Consider the following 20,469-nt stretch of genomic DNA (forward strand, 5'->3'; position numbering starts at 1 on the left):
GCTTTAATTCAGGGGGATGAACAAAAGGATTGCAAAAAATGTCAGGAACTAAACCATTTTTAAACACAATGCCTTCATTTAAGGGATTCAAAAGTAATTGGATAAATTAAATAACTGAAATTAAAATGTTAATTTCTAATACTTGGTTGAAAACCCTTTGCTGGCAGTGACAACCTGAAGTTTTGAACTCATGGATATCACCAGATGCTGGGTTTCCTCCTTTTTAATGCTCTGCCAGGCCTTTACTGCACCAGCTTCTGTCTAGTTTAGTCTTCAGCAACTGAAATGCGTGCTCAATTGGATTAAGATCAGGTGACTGGCTTGGCCATTCAAAGATATTCCTCTTCTTTGCTTTAGTAAACTCCTGGGTTGCTTTGGCTGTATGTTTTGGACCATTGTGCGTCTGTATTTTGAAACACCACCCAACCAATTTGACTGCATTTAGCTGGATTTGAGTAGCCAGTATGTCTCTGAACACCTCAGAATTCATTCGGCTCCTTCTGTCCTGTGTCACATCATTCTGCTAGAGGTTGATCTTGGTTTCATCTGTCCAAAGAATGTTGTTCAAGAGCTGTGCAGGCTTTTTTAGTGAAGTCCAATCTAGCCTTTCTGTACTTGAGGCTTATGTGTGGCTTGGACCTTGCAGTGAACACTCTGTATTTACTGTCCTTATGTCTTCTTGTCTTCTTGGATTTTGATACGCCCATCCTCCTGGAGAGGGTTGTTTACTTGGTTAGATGTGGTGAAGGGGTTTCTCTTCACAATGAAAATGATTCTGTGATTAATCCAATACTGTTGTCTTCCGTGTACATCCAGGTCTTTGTGCGTTGCTGAGTTCACCAGTGCTTTCTTTTTTCTTTGTCAGGATGTACCAAACTGTAGATTTTGCCACTCCTAATATTGTAGCAATTTCTCAAATGCTTTCTCACTGAATAATAATGTCACAATAATATCACTGAATAATCATAAAAAACCTTTTAATACTATATAAGCACAGTTTCCAGTTTTTGCATTTTCCCACAGAAATGCCATATGAAAATGTCATGCTGACTTTGTTGTTGCTTTCACTTGATATCTGACCAGCAGTTAGTTTAACGAGGCAACACATTTTGAAACTAATTTCCTGTTTTGAACTAGATTTTTTTTTGATACATTAGAAGGTCATATTGTGGTTGCAATATGTAGGTTAATTATCTTCTTCATGGTGCGACTCAGTCAGATTTGTTAATGCTGTGAGAGGGAGATAGGCAGAGAGATGAGGAGGGGAATAAAGAAATACGACTGAGAGAATAAGCAAACCAAAGCTGCTCTCATTACTGAGAACAGCAGCAGATTTTGATCATGACAAACAAGGACGGACTGAACATTGCTTCCTCCTCTCGCTTTCCTTTCCACCAACTTCACAGAGACAAGACGTGATCATTTGTGACTGGTCAATTAGCACATTAGAAGGTGTTGTTTAGATTCATAGTGTCATGTGTCGGTGCTGATAATGTCGTCGCTACGTGTGTCATGACAGATAAAGCCCTCAGAAATCAGCTGCTCACATGCAGTATTGATACTCATGTTGACATCCCTGAGCGAGCAGCTGAAGCGGTAACCTGCTTTTAGATACCACTGTCAGTGTCCATTACTTTGGTGCATTTGCACTTCACTTTTCCATAAAGCACTTATCCGTCGAACAGTTTTCCTTGAAATTCTCTATTCTTTTCTTGCTCTAACATTTATTCACTATGCTGAGTAATGTATTACCTTTTTATGCTAGAAACCTACCTGCTGATTCAAAACACGGAGCTAAAACTAATTTAATAAGAGCTGAGGGAGTTTGTATCAACTTTGAAATAGCACATTTGGACTAGTCACAATTCAGTTTATCATGATATTGATAGGGCCAGATAGCACAAGAAAATTTCTTTGAATCTGTGCATATTAGAAACCACGAGGTGTGGTGCTTACCCCTGCATACACCAGAGATGATTACGCCAGGACATTGTAAGCCACTTTTCTTTTACATTGGATGGCTAAGTGAGGGAGGTGCCTAAGCGGACGCAGGATACAGACCACTTGCTAGCTACAGTTTTACTGATAGCAACTGAATTTTACTATTTTTACAGTGATGCAGCTCAGCTTTTGAAGTCATTTGAAGATATTTACCCCCTTACATGCACCTCTACCAGTTAATGTCCTGAAAAGTGCTCCAATACACATATGAAAACACGTGGCTCCTAAAACTCAACCAACAAAACTAAAAAGACAATTACTTTTTAAAACATGGCATTCCAGAAAACACTGTGACGTTATAAAATAAAATAAAGCAGAGCACAATAAAACATGTTGTTGGACCCGATGACAACATATCAGAAAACAGAACAAAATGTGCATGTCATGTTTTCAAAATTGTCAAAAGGGCCACCATAGAAAATGGCTATAGACAGAAAAACAGATCCACACCTGCGGCCACCTCAAATAAAACCTGAATGTGTTTAGCTTGATGGAAGAAACGCTGCTGGTAGGTTCACCATGACATATAAAGTGTCAGTGCTACTGGGCTAATGTAGCAGCTCTACATCTTTATACCAAACTTTTTTATGATTTTTTTTTTTTTACTTTGTCAGATCACCAAACATGGGCTAATGGATGCACAACATACATAAAAAGTGTATTGTTTTAAATTTATATTGCTGTATATACATATATATATCAATGCAAAGTTTAGGATTGGGACTCATATGGCAGGCCCTCCTGTTTAGTTCTGGGTATTCAACATGTCATCTTGTTATTCTTGATAGGCAGCCCGGTGGGTAGGTGTGTTTGGTCTGTCAGCATGCGTTCTGGGAAAATGTGCATTCCACACACTGTGCTTTCATCTTGGGAGAGAGAAACCCTACAGTACATAAAGATGAGCGATGTTTGCTTGTTTGTTGGTGTGTGCACGCATGCATCTGTGTGTGTGGTTGGTACTGCAACACACAGGCTCCTGTTTTTATGATAATGCTGCCTTGTACATAAAAAAACCAAAGATTATTTGTAACCATTACTGGCCTTGGTGATCCCTGAAGCATTCTAAAGAGCTACCTTTGTTTTTTTTTCATTGTCAGGGCTCAGTGGATAGCGACTGTTTGGCAGGCTGGAGAGCTCAGGTCTCATCCCCGCCTGCAGATGAAGGTTTTAGACAGCCAAAAGTTAGAGTCTGGGGATTTATAGAGATGGATGGAGTGAAAGGAGCTGAGAGCTCTTAGCACACGTTCTGGTCAAAGAAGCTGCGTTTCATTGTTAGACCGTAAAACCCTGACGAACATCAAAGCTGGATAGCTCTGTCACTATCAGTAAGTGCAGTGCTATGAGACTCAGTATCATGATATAATATAAAGGACTAGAAGTCTTACATTTTCTTTGTTTGGTGCATTTTTTTTTAAACAATACAATTTTAAAAGATTTTCTTTAACAAACATGGTCCATGTCTTCAATTTTATTTGATATTTTAACAGCTGTCCTCATCTGTGATATAAACAACAACCAAAAGAAAAAAGACATGAAGAAGCGCACACAGAGACACTTGTGTAGATGCAAAGCCATTTGTAAAGGTAACGAGGGTCACACTGGGTGATACAGACTGATAATGCTGCATGCCAAAGGCAGAGTGCTGTCTCTACTGTCACTGACGTGGCTTTCTCATGCAAGGATGTTTTAAGCTGAAACAACAGGGTACACGTCACAAGAGTGAGACATTATGCAGCATAGCAACAGTGTGCTGGGAGCGAGTTACCTCGCTGTCTAAGCTGATTTGACACAGTCAGGTGAAGCAAGTTCTAAGTTTTCTGGAGAAGACTTTTTCTTGGCTATACAACCGTTAGTAGCAAACCATCTTGCTCTTAAGCCATAAGGTGGATTCTAGTAAAAAAACAAACAAACTATTCTCTCAAAGGGAAAAGGGTGATGACAAACAGTTTCCTTAGATAAGGATCTGGACACAGAGACAGGACACACAGTCACAAAATAGTAAGTTACTCTATCTTTGTGAGGTAGTGATGAGCTGTGCTGTTGGTCCACTACATTGGTCCAGATTAAATTATTCCTACAAACAATGAATGGATTAGACATATGTATGGAAGAGGATTAGGACCACTGGAAAAAAAAAAGGGCAGGTCTTTTTTTTTCTTCTTTTCCAGAATTATCAATCAGAATTATTTTTTCTCAGATTTCTGAGATTAAACTCAGAATTCTGAGACGTGCCCACTTTTTTTTCCCAGTGGCCCTAATCCTCTTCCGTACATATGATTACACCCTGACTTTTATTTTTATATTTATTTGCAATTTGTGTAGTGGAATTCTGTGAGGGCAAGCAAGGCAAGTACTGATTGTTCCAGTGAAATCTAAAAATAAACATCAATTTAAACCCAAGTGAAGCAATCTCTCCTTGTACACATCAATTAGCATTCTGTCCCATAATCTTCTGTTTGTGCCTTCCTTTAAATTACTGCCATCTTGTGGCCATAGCCAGCTTTTGTCTCTGGAAGCAGGCTTGATTCTGCTTGGCTTCAATTTCCATGAAATCTTTAGTGTGTCTTGTTTTCGTGGACACGACTGTGCCCCTTAGAAGTTGGGTGAGCTGGGCAAGCTGAGAGGCCAGCAGTTTTTTTATGGTTCGTTGTGCAAGCATATTGTGGATAAACCTGAGGTTGGACAAGGAACAGATGAGAGACTACCGTGTTATATACAGTACAATCTGCATGTTGTGTGGAAACAAGGCTAGCATTAGTAAATGATTTTTCATCTTTAGCTTAGTTTTCTCTTACTAACTACCTTGATCAACATCTCTGGTTGCCACATGGTTGCCACCACATGCTATTGTATTTGTACATAGATAAGGTCCTGCTAGAAATTTACTTGCCGTACTTTTTTCTTCCAAGTAAGGAACTAGATGTATGTTACTCGATGGAAATCTTTTTTAAGAACTTAGTTCTGGTCATCAGAATAAATGAAAACAAATTAATTGGTTAAAGGTGTCGTATTGATATTTACAATCTGTAAACTGTTTTACGTTGTCAATTCTTGCATTGAATTACTCAAATTTAACAAGCAGCTATTGGTAACCTTTCTTATGTGAAAGGTTAGCAGTAGCTCCTTGTTGACTTTGAGTGGCACCATAATATAATGATGTTTTTTGTTTTTGTATGTTAATTATTAAAAAATAAAAATTTTAATAAGGAAGTTTTTTGTTAAAGAGGTCCTACTGTACTCATTTTCAATTCTAGATTTGTATTCTTCCACTCTACTCTGACTCTTAAGAGATTTGCATGATTTGCAGTTCAAAGTAACCCTTATTTATCTTATACTAGGTCTTGAGGAAGCACTTTAATTCAGCTTCTGTCTGAAACAAGCTATTTTAGCCTCTTTCTCCCTTCCTTAAGTTAATATTCTCCTGATTGGTTGCCCCTTGCAAACAGAAGATTTGAAAGGGAGGTAGGTAGGCGGCTTCCGTGCTCACAGCCAGAGCTGTGTGCCTGAGATAACCACATTAGGGCTATCAACTCTCAATAATGTCAAAGACAGCCAAGAGGAGAAATAACAGATAGAAATTGAGTGGTTTCGAGCAGTCTGAGTCTGAGCTTTTGCCTCACTGGAATTACTTGTACATACACTGAACTTTTTTTACCATTTTAATGGTTTACAGTATATACAATAGGGAAAACGTAATTAACCTAAAACTACCACTGATTACATTTCTCATTCATTCACATAAAATATACCATATTACCTCAGATTAACCTCAGTTACCAAAGGTAGCCGACCTGTTATAATTTCCTCCCTGTAATTAATTGATTGTACCCTGTTAAAGATAATGGATTATGCTGTTTATACAAACTCAACCTCTTGCATTTCTTATAAATTAAAACCTTCAAGGTTTTTTTGTGGATACAAACTCTGCTTAATGCGACTTTTAGATGAAACATTGACCATATTTGTTGTGGAAAACAACAAACACAGTAAATGTTTTAAATGGCTGTTTTATTATTTGAACAATTGTTAAAGAGGTGGATTTGAGGGAGAAAAGACAGATAACATTTAATCACATTATTACTTGCACCTGGTTGATGTATGTAAACACGTCATTTTAGGAGCAGGGGCTAATAACTTCAGAGACGAGGCAGTACTGAACAGCCCTTCAGTTGTGGTTTTATGTAAAAGTCTTAACAAATATTTAATGGTTTTCCAGAAATTGGATACACATAATTAAGCCCACAAGAGGATTAATCTCTCTACTGCCTCCATGACTTTTCATCATTATGGTTCAGAGTGTACTGAAGTATTGGATGAATTGCTTAAGGTCTGCATGTTCCCCATAGGCTTTCATCTGGCCAAAATACCATTTTCAATTTAGCCTGACTGAATACCTGCAAAAATGACACTGACGTCAACTGCGGCTGGACCTTCGTGTTGAATGCAGATTTGGTGTGCTAGCATGAGGCGTGTTAAATTGCCCTTTGATAACAAGTTAAGATGATAATAAAGGCTTTTAACTCATGGTGCTGTCTCACAGACATCTAATTCTTTAATCGCATGAAATACAATGATTAAGTCTCCTTACGCCTTACTTACAAGTAAACTAAGCTATAGTAGGTTTCATGTAGCATTGCACTGCAAAGAAGTTACATACATCTTGAGATGTTTTGATTATTTTCTATTCAAACACATTCACAAACCTTATCAGAGGAGGGCTACAAGGTGGTGTACAGGACACCTGGTGTCGGGAGTGTAGTGTCAAGAAGGGCATCTGGTGTGAAATGTTTGTCAAATATCACTAAGAATGAATGTCCACACTGGATCAGCAGGGAGCTGGGCTACGTTTGAAAGGTTCATGGATGCATTGAAGGAGGACATGCGGAGCGCTGGCATGACAGAAGAGATGCAAGGAACAGGGTGAGGTGGAGGCACACAATCCACTATGGAGACCTCTGAAGTGAGCAACTAAAAGAAGAAGAAGAAGAAGAAGCCACATAAACTGTGCCCAAAAGGGTTAGATATTGCTGGAAAAGCACACTTTTTTTTTTTTTTTAGGGGTTTGAAATAGTATGGGACCAGTTTCACTGGAAACACGGACCATTTTGATCTTAGTTCACTAACTTGTTTAGAGAGAGAATACCAAGGTATAAGGATTTATTTACACTGTAGTTTTAATACAGTGCCACATGAATGTGTTGATAGTGTAAGAAATCAAGCTCATTTTGCTTCACTATTGTATCTGTTCTTGTCACACATTTGACAGAGGGAACTCTGAAATGCTGCCAGCGTATGGAGATGAATGTTTTCTGCCTCTGCACATGGTCTGATCTGTCTTGCTTCAGTCCCTCTTACATCATTGCACGTGCCCTGGGGCTTTCTCTCTACAGAGCAGGCGTTCTGTATTTAGAGCCTGATTTATACACAAACACACATACCACTAGGGAAAGCGCAATGAGTGTCCCCCCCATCCCCGCTGCCACAATTGCCAGCAATATAATCATCTTCCCACACTTCACTGTGCGTTTAAGGATAGCATAAAAAAAGAAAGGGAAAAAACAACAACAACTCATGAAAGCAGATAGTAATTTCAAATTCGTAGGTGGATGGAAAGTAGATATGGATGGTTTAACATTTTCTTGACCCATTCAATTTAAAGAATTTTGTGTTTGTTTATTCATTTCTTGCATTTTTTTTAAACTTCCAACTCACCATTTTAATCTTCTTTCTTTTACTCCCACCCTGCATGGCTGGTAAGACTTGCTGTGGAGCTCAGTCGATACCCTGCAGACTCTGTGAACGCCAAAGAAGAATCCATCTGGTAAATGCACAACGGGAAGAGAAACGAAAAATAAGTCTTATTTCTGCTTTTTTTCCCTCTCCCCCCTCTGTCTGTCTTTGTTCTCAGGTTGTTAGAGAGCTCGTTGCTCAACGCAGAAGTGAAGGAAGGAGAGATTCTGCCTCCTACCATCCAGAGGCTGATGAAAGGATACAACAAGTACCTCAGGCCTTTCTTTGACAGTAAGGGAACTGCAGACACATGCAGCCATGGAAATGACAGAACACCCAGGGGAAATCTGCGTTTGACAGAGAACGAGATGGGTTCATAATGCAATTTTGTGCTTGCTTGTCCCTTCTCAGATAATATATGCTGACATACATACATTAAAATTTACGTCAGTTTAATTTAGCTTTGAAATTGGTGTGCTCCATTACTTTCTGTGTACAGGCATGGAGGTTTAACCATATTATGAAGCCCTGAAAGTGCATACACAAGACTTACTTTAACACATACAATACATGGTCTTATTTAGATTCCAGTTTCCACCAGGTGACCAATTTGTTTGCAATAGAGGAACAAAGTCTGCCACAGTGTGTGCTTTCAGAAGAAGAACAATGTTATGTCATTCCCGGCAAATCCCTCGCTACTGTTGTTGTTCTGAACTCCGGGAATCCATCACAATGTGATTACGGTTTGTTTACTCGCTGTTTGATCTGTAATAACACCTTGGACTTTACCAAGGCGAATGCTATTCAGCGTAATCACCAGTCTTCCCGCCTGGAAGCACAAGCTTGGCACACGGTAATGGTAAAAGCACTAGCAAAGGCACATATTCACACACCCACACACGCATATGCCTTTGCATTTCAGTCACTGCTGGAACCTCCATTGATTTTATTCATTACTTTACATTTGCATTTTTTTGCCACAAAAACAGTTAAAATTGGTTAAACTTTGCAAGGATTCACTTCTCGTCGGGGCCAGATAACCTCAAGCACAGCCAGCAGGTCTGCACAATGCCGTCTGAGCGCTCATTTTTGGCGTTTGAAGTGGATTGCCTCCTTACTCAAAAACTAATAATCATCATTTCTAGCACATAAACACCCTTAAAGGAATAACTGAGCATTTTGAATAATCACGTTCTTGCCTGGATTTAAAGGAGAGCCACACTCTCTGTTCCTTTAATACTAAACTCCACAAGAAACACTTTAATACAGTAGATTTACATGCATCTCATTGGCACATACAGTATCTGCAGTATGACACCAGCCTCATTTGTGTGTCTCTGAGGAAAAAGAATGACTGATAAGTAAAAGGGGAAGGAGAATAGAAAGATGAAACATAGGAGAGCAGCAAAGTTACCCTGTCTTTGATGGTGAATCGGGGAGAATTAATTCCCTGAAGGAGGTTCACACTCGACAGACTGCAGCTGGTGGATAGAAGTGGGGGTCTTTAGCATTTTTAAATATGCTGTCCTCCAATAACCTTTCATTATATAACACGTTTTATTATGCAACACTATATATATGCCTGTGTCCTCAAAATACCCTTTTATGTCATCACACTCAGGCACAATCTACAAAAAGGTCAGAGAGAGAATTTTTTTAGCCCCACTTTTGCGTTCCACAACAGTTCAATATAAAGCAGAGAGGGTGTGAAACGTTACTTATTTTTGAAGGCAGCTCTCAAGCAGTAACAAGCTGTCTGTTCTGAGCGCAGCTGCTCCTGCCTTGCCTGGCTATGACGGATGAAGCTGTGGTCGATTATTTAGTTATTGTTTCAAGTTCAGCTGCTGTTGTCGTATGATAGCTACTGCTTGAAGTTAGGGTGCTTCCAAGACAGATGTGCTGCCAGTACAGCATAAAAAGTAAGGAATACAGACCATTTTAATACAATTCTAAGTCAGCACCAATACACGCACAACAACTTGCAATTGCAGAAAAAAGTTCATGATTTTATATATTTATCTATAAACCTAATCAGTTAAATGGTTTCAAGGAACAAAAAGCTATCCAAAACCATATATCCATATATATATCCATATATATATATATACACATATACATATATATATATGTGTGTGTATATGTATGTGTATATATATATATATATACATATATATACGTATATATATATATATATATACGTATATATATACGTATATACGTATATATATATATACACGTATATATATATATATATATATATATATATATATATATATATATATATATATATGTATCTATACATACGGATATATACGGATATATATGTATATATATACGTGTATATATGTATACACACAACCATTGCTACTCCCTTTCGAACACCTTTTGTTTTTCTTCGCAGAGCATTTTGTTGGAAAATTTTTATATTTTCAATTTCCTGTGTTTGTTTTGTTGATATTTTAATAGTTTGAAATTAAAGAAGGGTTATAAGAAAAAATAACTGGCCGTAAGTTAAAAACTGATTCCCCCCATTGAGTTCACTTTCACTAGCCAAACCCAGGTCTGATTACTGTCAGACCTGTTGAATCAAGAAAACACTTAAATAGAACCTGTCTGACAAAGTGAAGTAGGCTAAAAGATCTGAAAAAAACATCACAGAAACACATCATGGCACAATCTTCAGAAACTCAAGAACAGATGAGAAACAGAGTCACTCACATCTATCAGTCTTGAAAGAATTACAAAGCCATTTCTAAAGCTTTGGGACTGTAGTGAACTACTGTGAAAGCCATTATCCACAAAAGGAGAAGACTTGGAACAGGGGAGAACCTTCGCTGGAGTGTGGGCCTTCAAAAATTACTCCATTAACACATCGACTCATCCAGATGTCATAAAAGAACCCTGGGCAGCATCTACAGAACCGCAGGCCTTACTTGTTTCAGTTATGGTAAGTTTTCATCATTCAGGAAAAAGAAAGTGACTCTGCAAAAGTGATATCCATGGGAGAGTTCGAAGGCAAAAACCACTGCTGACCAAAAATATCACAACGGATTGGTTGGTCAAGATGTTTTTTGGCAAATGTGGCAAAAACATCAAATCAAATTAGACCTGATAATATGAGTAGAAGTATGTGAGCCTTTGATTTTATCTCACGAATAAACATTTCTGATTAATATTGATCAGGCCTCTAGCACATCAGCTTAGAATAATTTTAAAGCAATACATTCAAGTTTGGGTTTCCTCACATGAATGGTTTGCTTCTGGGCCTCTCGTCCAACTCCTGTTGGATTTAAGTGATTTTGATGACAGCAAACTGCATACAGGCATCAATGGTCTTTTTGGAGATGGTTAGAGATGGTTTTCTAATATTTATGATTTTTTTGTTTGCAACAGTATCAATAATTCTTTTTCTGAAGACCTGAGAAATCTATTTTGTTAATGCCATGATCACTATCTTAAAACGTGATAACCTTGCAAGCTTTTACCACACTACTGTACCTTTGTATGATAAAGTGTTGCTAAACTGCCTTGGTCATATAAAACATTTGCCGTGGGACCCTCTTTCACCTGGATTCTGTGTGCCGTGTGCATGAAAATTACGACTGGCACCAAAAACTCTACTTAACATTCTGCTGCAGTGAGGCTCCAGCATTGCCTTTAGATTTGCATCTCTTGTATGCCATGTTGCTGCTGTAACCCTTTAACATAAAACTACAGAAATTTTTAGATTGTCACATGAAAATAAGATAAGAAGCGTGGCCTTAAATGTGAATGTTTCACAGCCAAAATTGTGAGAACTAAAGCCCAACTGTGGCTACAGCCACATTCCCAGTGACAGCTGTGTCATCCCAAGGCTGCACTCATAATGAGATCTTCAGCCTGTTTTGGCAGCGGTCAGTGAGAGAGGTGCTAAACTTGCTCCTCTGGTTTTCTTTCTAAATTACTTGTGTCTGTGTAGACACAGCTGAGTGGGCAGCGACACTCACAGCACTCATAACCAGCTGAGGTCAACTTGAATATATAATAATGTGTCACGATACAGCTCAGCCTTTCTCCATGTACCACAAAAAAGTTATTTTCAAGCAAAACATAGACTTTGAAATAGTCTGTCAGTCAGTCTGCCAGATAGACTATTAACAAAGATTAATGTAGATTATTGAAAGTGAAGGGAGTAAGCAGTGTGTGAACATAGAGCAGTATGTTTTTGAATGGTTTCTTCTTTTTTTCTAGATGGTCCGGTAACAGTGGGTATGAGTTTGGACATTGCCAGCATTGACACCATTTCAGAGATCAACATGGTAAGAATATCACACTACTGAGTTCTGAAATTAAACAATGAAAACATGCACTACCAATCAAAGTTTCTACACACCTTTCTACATTGTAGATAAATACTGAAGACATAAAATATATAGAGCAAGATATATGGAATTATGTAGCAAAGAAGAAATTGACAAAAAACTCTAAATATGTCTTATATTTTAGATTCCTCAAAGTAGCCACCCTTTGCTTTGCTGGCAGCGCTGCAAACCCTTGGCCTTCTCTCAGTGAGCTTCATGATGTAGTCACCTGAAATGGTTTTCACTTCACAGGTGTGCCTTGTCAGGGTTCATTTGTGGAGTTTCTTGCCTTCTTAATGGGGAAGTCAGGTTGGTACACAGCTGACAGCCCTATTTGACAACTGCTAGAATTGTTATTATGGCAAGAACCAATCAGCTAAGTAAAGAGAAACCACAGTCCATCATTACTTTAAGAACTAAAGGTCAGTCAGTCCAGAAATTTGCTAAAACTTTGAATGTGTCCCCAAGTCAAGTCAAAACATCAAGCACTACAACAAACCTGCTCACATGAAGACCGCCCCAGGAAAGGAAGACCAAGAGTCACCTCTGCTGCTGAGGATAAATTCATCCGAGTCACTAGCCTCAGAAATCGCATCTCAGATTAGAGCCACACATAGCTCCAGTAGCAGACACATCAACTGTTCAGAGGAGACTGCGTGAATCAGGCCTTTAAGGTCAAATAACTGCTAAGACACCACGACTAAGGAAAAGCAACAAGCAGAAGAGATCTTTTTGGGCCAATAAACACAGGGAATGGATATCAGACAAGTGAAAATCTGTGCTTTGGTCTGATGAGTCCAGGTTTTAGATCTTTGGTTCCACCTGCAGAAAAGGTGATTGGATGGTCTCTACAAGCATGATTACCACCGTGAACCATATAGGAGGAGGTGTGATGGTGTGGTGGTGTTGACACTGTTGGGGATTTATTCAAAACTGAAGGCACACTGAACCAGCATGACTGCCACAGCATCCCGCGGCGACATGCCATCCCATCCTGTTTGCGTTTAGCTGGACCATCATTAATTTTTCAACAGGACAATGACCCCAAACACACCTCCAGGCTGTGTAAGAGCTATTTGACCAAGAAGGAGAGTGATGGAGTGCTGCACCAGACGGCCTGGCCTCCACAGTCACCTGACCCAATCCCATTGGAGATGTTTTGGGATGAGATGTACTGCAGGGTGAAGGCAAAAGGGTCAACCAGTGCTCAGCATCTCTGGGAACTCCTTCAAGACTGTTGGAAAACCATTTCAGGTGATGACCTCATGAAGCTTATCGCAAGAATACCAAGAACGCGCAAAACAGTAATGAAAGCAAAGGGTTGCTATTTTGAAGAATCTAAAATATGTTTTTAGTTATATCACACTTTTTTGTTTACTACATAATTCCATATGTGTTCATTTATAGTCTTGATGCCTTCAGTGAGAATCTACAATGTAAATGGTCATGAAAATAAAGAAAAACCATTACCAAACTTTTGACTGGTACTATCGATACATTTCATGGGTCCCTAACTAATAAACCATGAGGGTTAAAACTGATTAAATGCAACAAGAAACCGTGCAATGGAGGAACTTTTTCTCAGGTCAGAACACATAATTTTTCTGAGTTTATTGATCAGTCTGTCTGTATTGTGAAATGTTTGAAAAAGCATCATACCTGTTAGCAGTTATGAAAAGTTTATTGCCTTTACCCTCACGTCTTTCAACCTGATGTGTACACGTTTTTTTGGTATGACCACCTTTATTCTTCAAAGCTGTCAGAACTTTCAAGCTTTCTCATAATTTCTATAAGTAGTCTTCTTGAATAGTTCTCTAAGCTTCCTGAACTACATTCAAAGCTTTTCTTTGGATGTCGGCTGCTTTTTATTCTGTTCTTTGTCAAGATGATCCCACACCGCTTCACTAATGTTGAGGTCCGGGATCTCGGGAGGCCAGCCCATGACTGATAGCTTTCCACTGTGTATTTTTTTAAAAATCTTTATCAAAAAACTAAGCTACAAAAGCTTCAGTATACTGGAAGTGCATACTCGTTTTGCTCATATGAGATAGGACTGTCTTGACTAAGAGTGATCGACCAGCCTTAATTAAATAGTGAGTGCAACAATGACTTTCCTTTGGGAATGGTTAATTCCTGCAATGCTTGCTTTGTGAGAAAATTCTGCTTACAGCTAGCATGCAACACATGATAATGGTTACACTGTCACACATGATGCAACAGGAAGACTTTGGAAAAGAATGTCATGAAGAAAAAAATAAGTTCAGTGTGCTAAAAGAACAGAACAAACTTGCTGACTTGAAGCAGTGTTTTGAATTACTGCTGCTTCAGGCACAGAAGGGCTTTGGGCTATGTAAAAATTGCCCCAAGATCACTAATGAAATACAACTACACGAGCTTGGTTTGCAAAAACATGCCTTGTCTGTCAGCACATTACTGACAGTGTATCAGCTCTGCTAATGACCTGTTTGGGCCTCATTACTGCAGGACTACACGGCCACCATATTTCTCCGCCAGCGATGGACTGATGAGCGCTTGGTTTTTGAAGGCAACAAGAGCTTGAGCCTTGACGGGCGGCTGGTTGAGCTCCTCTGGGTCCCCGACACGTTTATTGTTGACTCCAAGAAGTCCTTCCTCCATGACATCACTGTGGAAAACAGGCTGATCCGCATCTTCCCCAACGGGACTGTCCTTTACGCACTAAGGTGGGGTAACAAATAAAGACTGTACGCTGATGGGCTTGTTCTGCTTATTGTTTTCTGCTTTGACAGACAATGAAAAGTAGTCCGGGGAATGGAGAGGAAAATTGGCTGAGGGAAGAAGCGTGGGTTGAATATCAGATAATGTGATTGCAAAGCAGGGAGTTTTGTCAATTCTATTACTTGTGTATTGGATTGTATGAGTATAGGACCATGTGATTTGGCAATACAAAGAGCTGTGGGCTATCAATGCAACATAAGTCCTGTTAGGATGTGGGAAACAGATATTGTACTGTGTGCAAGGCTTAAGATCTGATGGGATCTTGGCAGGCTTCTGAAATTTGTATTACCTTTGCACTCATTGATACTGAGTCAAGCAGGCAGCTGTTTTAAAACTGTGGTGAGAGGGATTTAAACATCCTACTGTATTACTGTCACATGCTGTAAACTCAACTCATCAACAGATTGAGGAGCTGTCCATGATCTGGATTTGACTTTATTGACTCAATGCTTTTGTTTTTTGAATTATTCTTCCATATACAGTGTGTGCGGAAAGTATTCAGTGCTTCACTTCTTCCAGATTTGGTCATGTTACAGCCTTATTCCAAAATGGATTGAATGTATTTTTCACCTCAAAATACTACACACAATGCCCCATAATGTCAAAGTGGAAAAAAATTCCTTCAAACTCTTGCACATTTATTAAAATAAATAAATAAAACATGTACATAAATATTCACAGCCTTTGCTCAGTACTTTGTTGACCTCTGACAACAATAGCCTCAAGTCTTTTTTCAGTATGACACTACAAGCTCGGAACACTTACTTTTAGGCAGATTCATTCTTTTTTGCAGAACCTTGCAAACAGTGGATGGGGAGTTGGGGAGGATGCTCAACAGGGGTTCAATTCTGGGCTCTGGCTGGGCCACTCAACGAGACTCACAGAGTGGTCCAGAAGCCATTCCTTTGTTATCTTGGCTGTGTGCTTATGGTCATTGTCCTGTTGGAAGATAAACCCTCATCCCAGTCCGAGGTCCGGAGTGCTCTAAAGCCAGTTGCCATCGAGGATGTCTCTCTACATTGCTGCATTCATCTTTCCCTTGACCCTGACTAGTCTCTCAGTTCCTGATGCTGAAAAACATTCCTGCAGCATGATGCTTCCACCATCGTGCTTAACTGTAGGGATGGTATTGGCCAGGTGATGCTCGCTGCCTGGTTTCCTCTAGAAATGATGTTTGGCATTCAGGCCAAAGAGTTCAGTATTGGTTTCAGCAGACCAGAGAATTTTGTTTCTCATGGTCTTGGAGTCCTTCAGGTACCTTTTGCAGACTCCAGGCTGGATTGTGCTCTGAAATGCACCGTCAACCATAGGACCTTATATAGACAGGTGTGTGCCTTTCCAAATCATATCCAGTCAACTAAATCGACCACAGGTGGGATATGTGGGTGTTATGTTATAGTAACCTGAGTTAGGTAGTCTCTCTTCACAGTCCATCTGTATACAGTACAGTATTTTAAACGTGAACATGATTAGTTTTTCTTTTTTTTTAAAAACACGTGTCATCCTTAAGTACAGCGAAATTCAATTTCTTGATTTATTGTTGGGAATAAATAAGTGTTTCTCCAGTCTTCATGGACCTTTGCTTTCAATACAAAGAAGTGCTTACCGTTTACGCTTCAGTGTGACAGAGAAAATGTGGAGGAGAATGGTGCTTCACAGTCAGAGAGCACGACTAGTGAGAGTGAAACAAGCCAGAAAAGATAGTCAGGAGAGAAATGACCACCTTGGGGAATTGGAGCTGTGAAAAATGACAGAGTGAAGTGAGAAATATGAGGTGCTGGAGGAAAGGGACAGCTGTGGTAAATGTTTCAGTGCTGTGCCAGGAGGGAATACATGAGAAAGCACTGAAATGATTGTAGCCAAAGGTTAAGCAATTAAAGGAAAAGCTGATTTGAAAAGGATACTGTATGCCACTTTCATGCTTTCAAAGTCTCCAGGAATAACAAATATCATTTGCTGTTGGTAACCTTTTTCATGGACTTAAATAACATTTCTGTTGTCTAGGATTACCACCACTGTGGCTTGCAACATGGACCTGACCAAGTATCCCATGGACAAGCAGACCTGTACGCTACAACTGGAGAGCTGTAAGGCCACTTTATACTTAAAGAAAATCTGATCTTTGCTACCTGAAGCTGTGGCAGAGTTGTTGGTGGGTGGGCATAATTTCAAGTAAATCCGATCAAAACAAAGGATGAAATGGATCACTTTCATGCTCTGCATTGGTTATGTGTGTGTGTTTGTAAAATTGCACAAATGTCATACATCAGACATAAACTGGATTTACTTCAGTCTTGATGAAATATTTCATAAAGGACATGACTACTGCCGTGAAAAAAAGAAAAATACAGCTAGTGCCTCGGGTTACAACTGAACCACCTATAAAAACACTGCACAATGAAAATCAAGAAAATGGAAATTAAAAAAAAATGCAATGAGAGGAAAAATAGCCAGTGGCTGGGGTAGAGAGGGTGCTGTGGTCTGCAACAATGATTGCCTCAAGGTGCTTTTTATTTGTAAGGTAAAAACTCTGCAATATTAGAGAGAAAACCATAACAATGAGATTATCCCTTATGAGCAAGCACTTGTTGAAAGTAGGGAGAAGAAACTCCCTTTTAACAGGAAGAAACCCCCAAAAGGGTTAGAGGATTAGAACTGACCAAACTAGTCTCATTGTTAAGATGTCAGATACAGTACTCCCGTCAATGCCGCTGTTTTGTTCATGGTGCTCTTTCGTAAAGATACACCAGAATAAATTACTAAATTTTTGTGCAAGTTCAACAAGGAAGATCTGTAATCACTCATTTTGCTGCTTTCTTGGATATTGCTAATCTGCTAATCTGATTTTTACATCACTACCACTCAAAACACTCAAACTCACTCAAAACTGACATCATTACACTAGTCCAGTTTCTTTGAGCCAATCAGCCTCCACTCCATGTGGTTTAAACTTCACTGCTTTGCCATCATTCTCCCTTTCAGACTCATTCATGCACCTCAGGTCCATCTAAGCATTCATCTTCATCTTGACCATCACCAATGTCTAGACCCTGAGGGATACAACCATAAATTTTGTCACTGCTGGGATCCCATTCTGGCATGATGGCATCGTCGAAGTCTAATCATGTTTTGCTTTAGGGACCTAAGTGCTTGGTTATATTAGGAAAAGGCTTGTGGCTTGGGTTGAAATACAGCCATATTTCAACAACATCAGTCCTTTTTTTAATTGTGAACCAAAAAATTGACTCAGAAGCACTTCGTGGGTTAGGGTTCCCTCAAATGTACCATAAGAGAATGGTAGACAAAATAGTTTATAGCATAGCATAACATAAAGGTGGCATGAAAACAAAATAACTCCCACCCAGCCGTTGTTTAAGACCTACTTTTGGTTACTCATCGGCAGATTTGTACACCAGATGCCTTTCCTTATTGGTATAGTGACTTAGACAAGTAAAAGCTTTCTGGTTCAACCCAGAGAAGAGAGGCATACAGTATAATCCAAGCCAGTGGTAACATTGCTGTAAGTGCATGAAGACTATTACGGCTAACAACATTACAAATACTTTCCTTGTGGTTGAGACACACTAAAGTTAGCAGAAGCATTGTAAAGAGCATAAATGGCAGACTGGGGCAGCTGTGCATTCTTTGTTTGAAAAAATAGCAATGGAAAAATATTTTTCATGGTGACATCAGTAATGTAAGAAAAGCCTGGACAGCCAAGACAGTATTTCATAGAGGAGCACTGTTTTAATAAGGGTCCATGTCCACATAAAGCACTCTTTGCACTGGAAATGCCTGTCACCTCATTTTTATAGCACTTCTCTTAAGCTCTCATTGTTGCTAGGTTACAAAATCCTTCTCCCTAAAAGTTTTCTTTTTCCACCATGAATTACTCTGTTGATATTGTAATTCGTGCCCTCTTTTTCAGCACTGTCAATGCTCAGCTTGATATGATTTGTATAGAAAATAGATGCCATCTTTGCACACAGACCCTAACGCACTCTGGCAGAAATAAAGAAAGCAAAAGTTACAAAAACATGGCATGACAGCAGTTTGGCAGACATGATTAGTAGATCAAGATAAGATGAAAGATCCACATACTATTAATGTTTCTCATTTTATTCATTTTTTGCACACTGTATTGTGCTATAAATTAAATGTTGAATGGAAAATAATTTTCTCCATCCGTCTACACTCAATGACAAAGTAAAAACATCCAATTTCCTAACAGCCTTTCCAATTCAGAATCTCAGGGCGGGGCTGGATACAGTCCCAACTATGATTGGTCGAGAGACAGGATACCCCAGAAAGGCTGCCAGTCTATCACAGAGCTAACACGCACAGACAAGCATTCACACATATCAATTCAGAATCACCAGTTACTGGGGATTTTTTTTCCCAAGCAATACTTAAAATATTAAAAATAAAATTTAAAAAAAAAACAGGTGATGGAGCTGAAGATGTTAATATTTTCACTGGCAGTGACCAGAATAGACAGTACAGGCTGAGTGGTTTGGGAACAAAATTAGAGAGACAAGACTGAGATAGTTTGTAAATGTGCAAAGGAGGAATAGTAGATATATTTAAGAAAGGATGTTGAAGATGGAGCTGCCAGGCAGGACTAAAATAGGAAAACCACAGAGAGATTCATGGATGCAGTGAAGGAGGACACACAGAGGGTTGGTGTGACAGAGGCACCCAAATCATCAGCCCTCCACCACCGTGCTCGACAGCTGGTATCAGGTGTTTGTGCTGATATGTTGTGTTCGGAAAGACAATACCAAAGTGAAGGCGCTTGATCGTAATGCACACCGACACATTTGTAGAAAACTAAAGGATGTGGTTGTGATGTTGATGTGATGTTGCAAAGCTAAGTTGGGCTGTCAAGTTCTTTTTATCGAGAAGACGCTTTCTGCTGCCAACCCTTCCTAACAAGCCAGACTTGTTCACTCTTTTTCTAATTATGCTGTCATGAACTTTAACATTTAACATGCCTAATGAGGCTTGTTGAGTCTGGGCTAAATTTGCTGAGATGTCCGCTTCTGGGAAGATTGAAAGCTATCTTGAATGTTTTCCACATGTGGATACATTTTCCCAGTGTAGAATGATTGACTTTAAATTTTTTGGAAATGGCCTTGTATCCCATTCCCAGACTGATGGGCAACATGAATTGCTTTTTAAGATCACTGCCGATATCGTTCCTCCTTGGCATTGCATAACCCACAACTGACTGCTTCAGACCAGTGAACTGACAAAACTTTTACTATTATAGATGTGGTGTTACTTGCTGAAGATCAGTTTGATCATGAACACCTGGCTGCTACTTTCCCTCTTCATTCCTGTGGAAGCAGTACAGCTGTACTTGATTTTTCATACCCTGCTTCTGCACTTGAACTTAGCTTTTGTTAAATAATGACATGGTGTAATATGTCATGCTTTGTACCTTGTCTGAGGTTGCTAAGGACCAGATTTTTATTTATTATGGCCTGATACATAAAAAGTTGACATGTTATACTTTATTTTTCAAGAATTGCATGTCCATTCAATAGAATTATTAAAGCAAACAAATCTAATAATAGCTGGAGTGCCCACAGCAAAGGGCGAAAATATAAATTCAAAGGGACTTTTAATCCACAGTTTC

General features: G+C 39.2%; 1 protein-coding gene across 1 annotated transcript in view; it reads left to right on the forward strand.

The window, feature by feature from the left end:
• The window catches only part of LOC116311326 (gamma-aminobutyric acid receptor subunit pi), a 54,895-nt gene that overhangs the window by 26,269 nt on the left and 8,157 nt on the right, over positions 1–20,469 (forward strand). Inside the window, exons 3-6 of the mRNA XM_039621997.1 lie at positions 7,910–8,022; positions 11,962–12,029; positions 14,556–14,773; positions 16,833–16,915. Of these exons, the coding sequence (XP_039477931.1) occupies positions 7,910–8,022; positions 11,962–12,029; positions 14,556–14,773; positions 16,833–16,915 (482 nt within the window). The remainder of the gene's footprint in view (positions 1–7,909; positions 8,023–11,961; positions 12,030–14,555; positions 14,774–16,832; positions 16,916–20,469) is intronic.

This window comes from Oreochromis aureus, linkage group 13 (assembly GCF_013358895.1).
Source record: "Oreochromis aureus strain Israel breed Guangdong linkage group 13, ZZ_aureus, whole genome shotgun sequence".
NCBI lineage: Eukaryota > Metazoa > Chordata > Actinopteri > Cichliformes > Cichlidae > Oreochromis > Oreochromis aureus.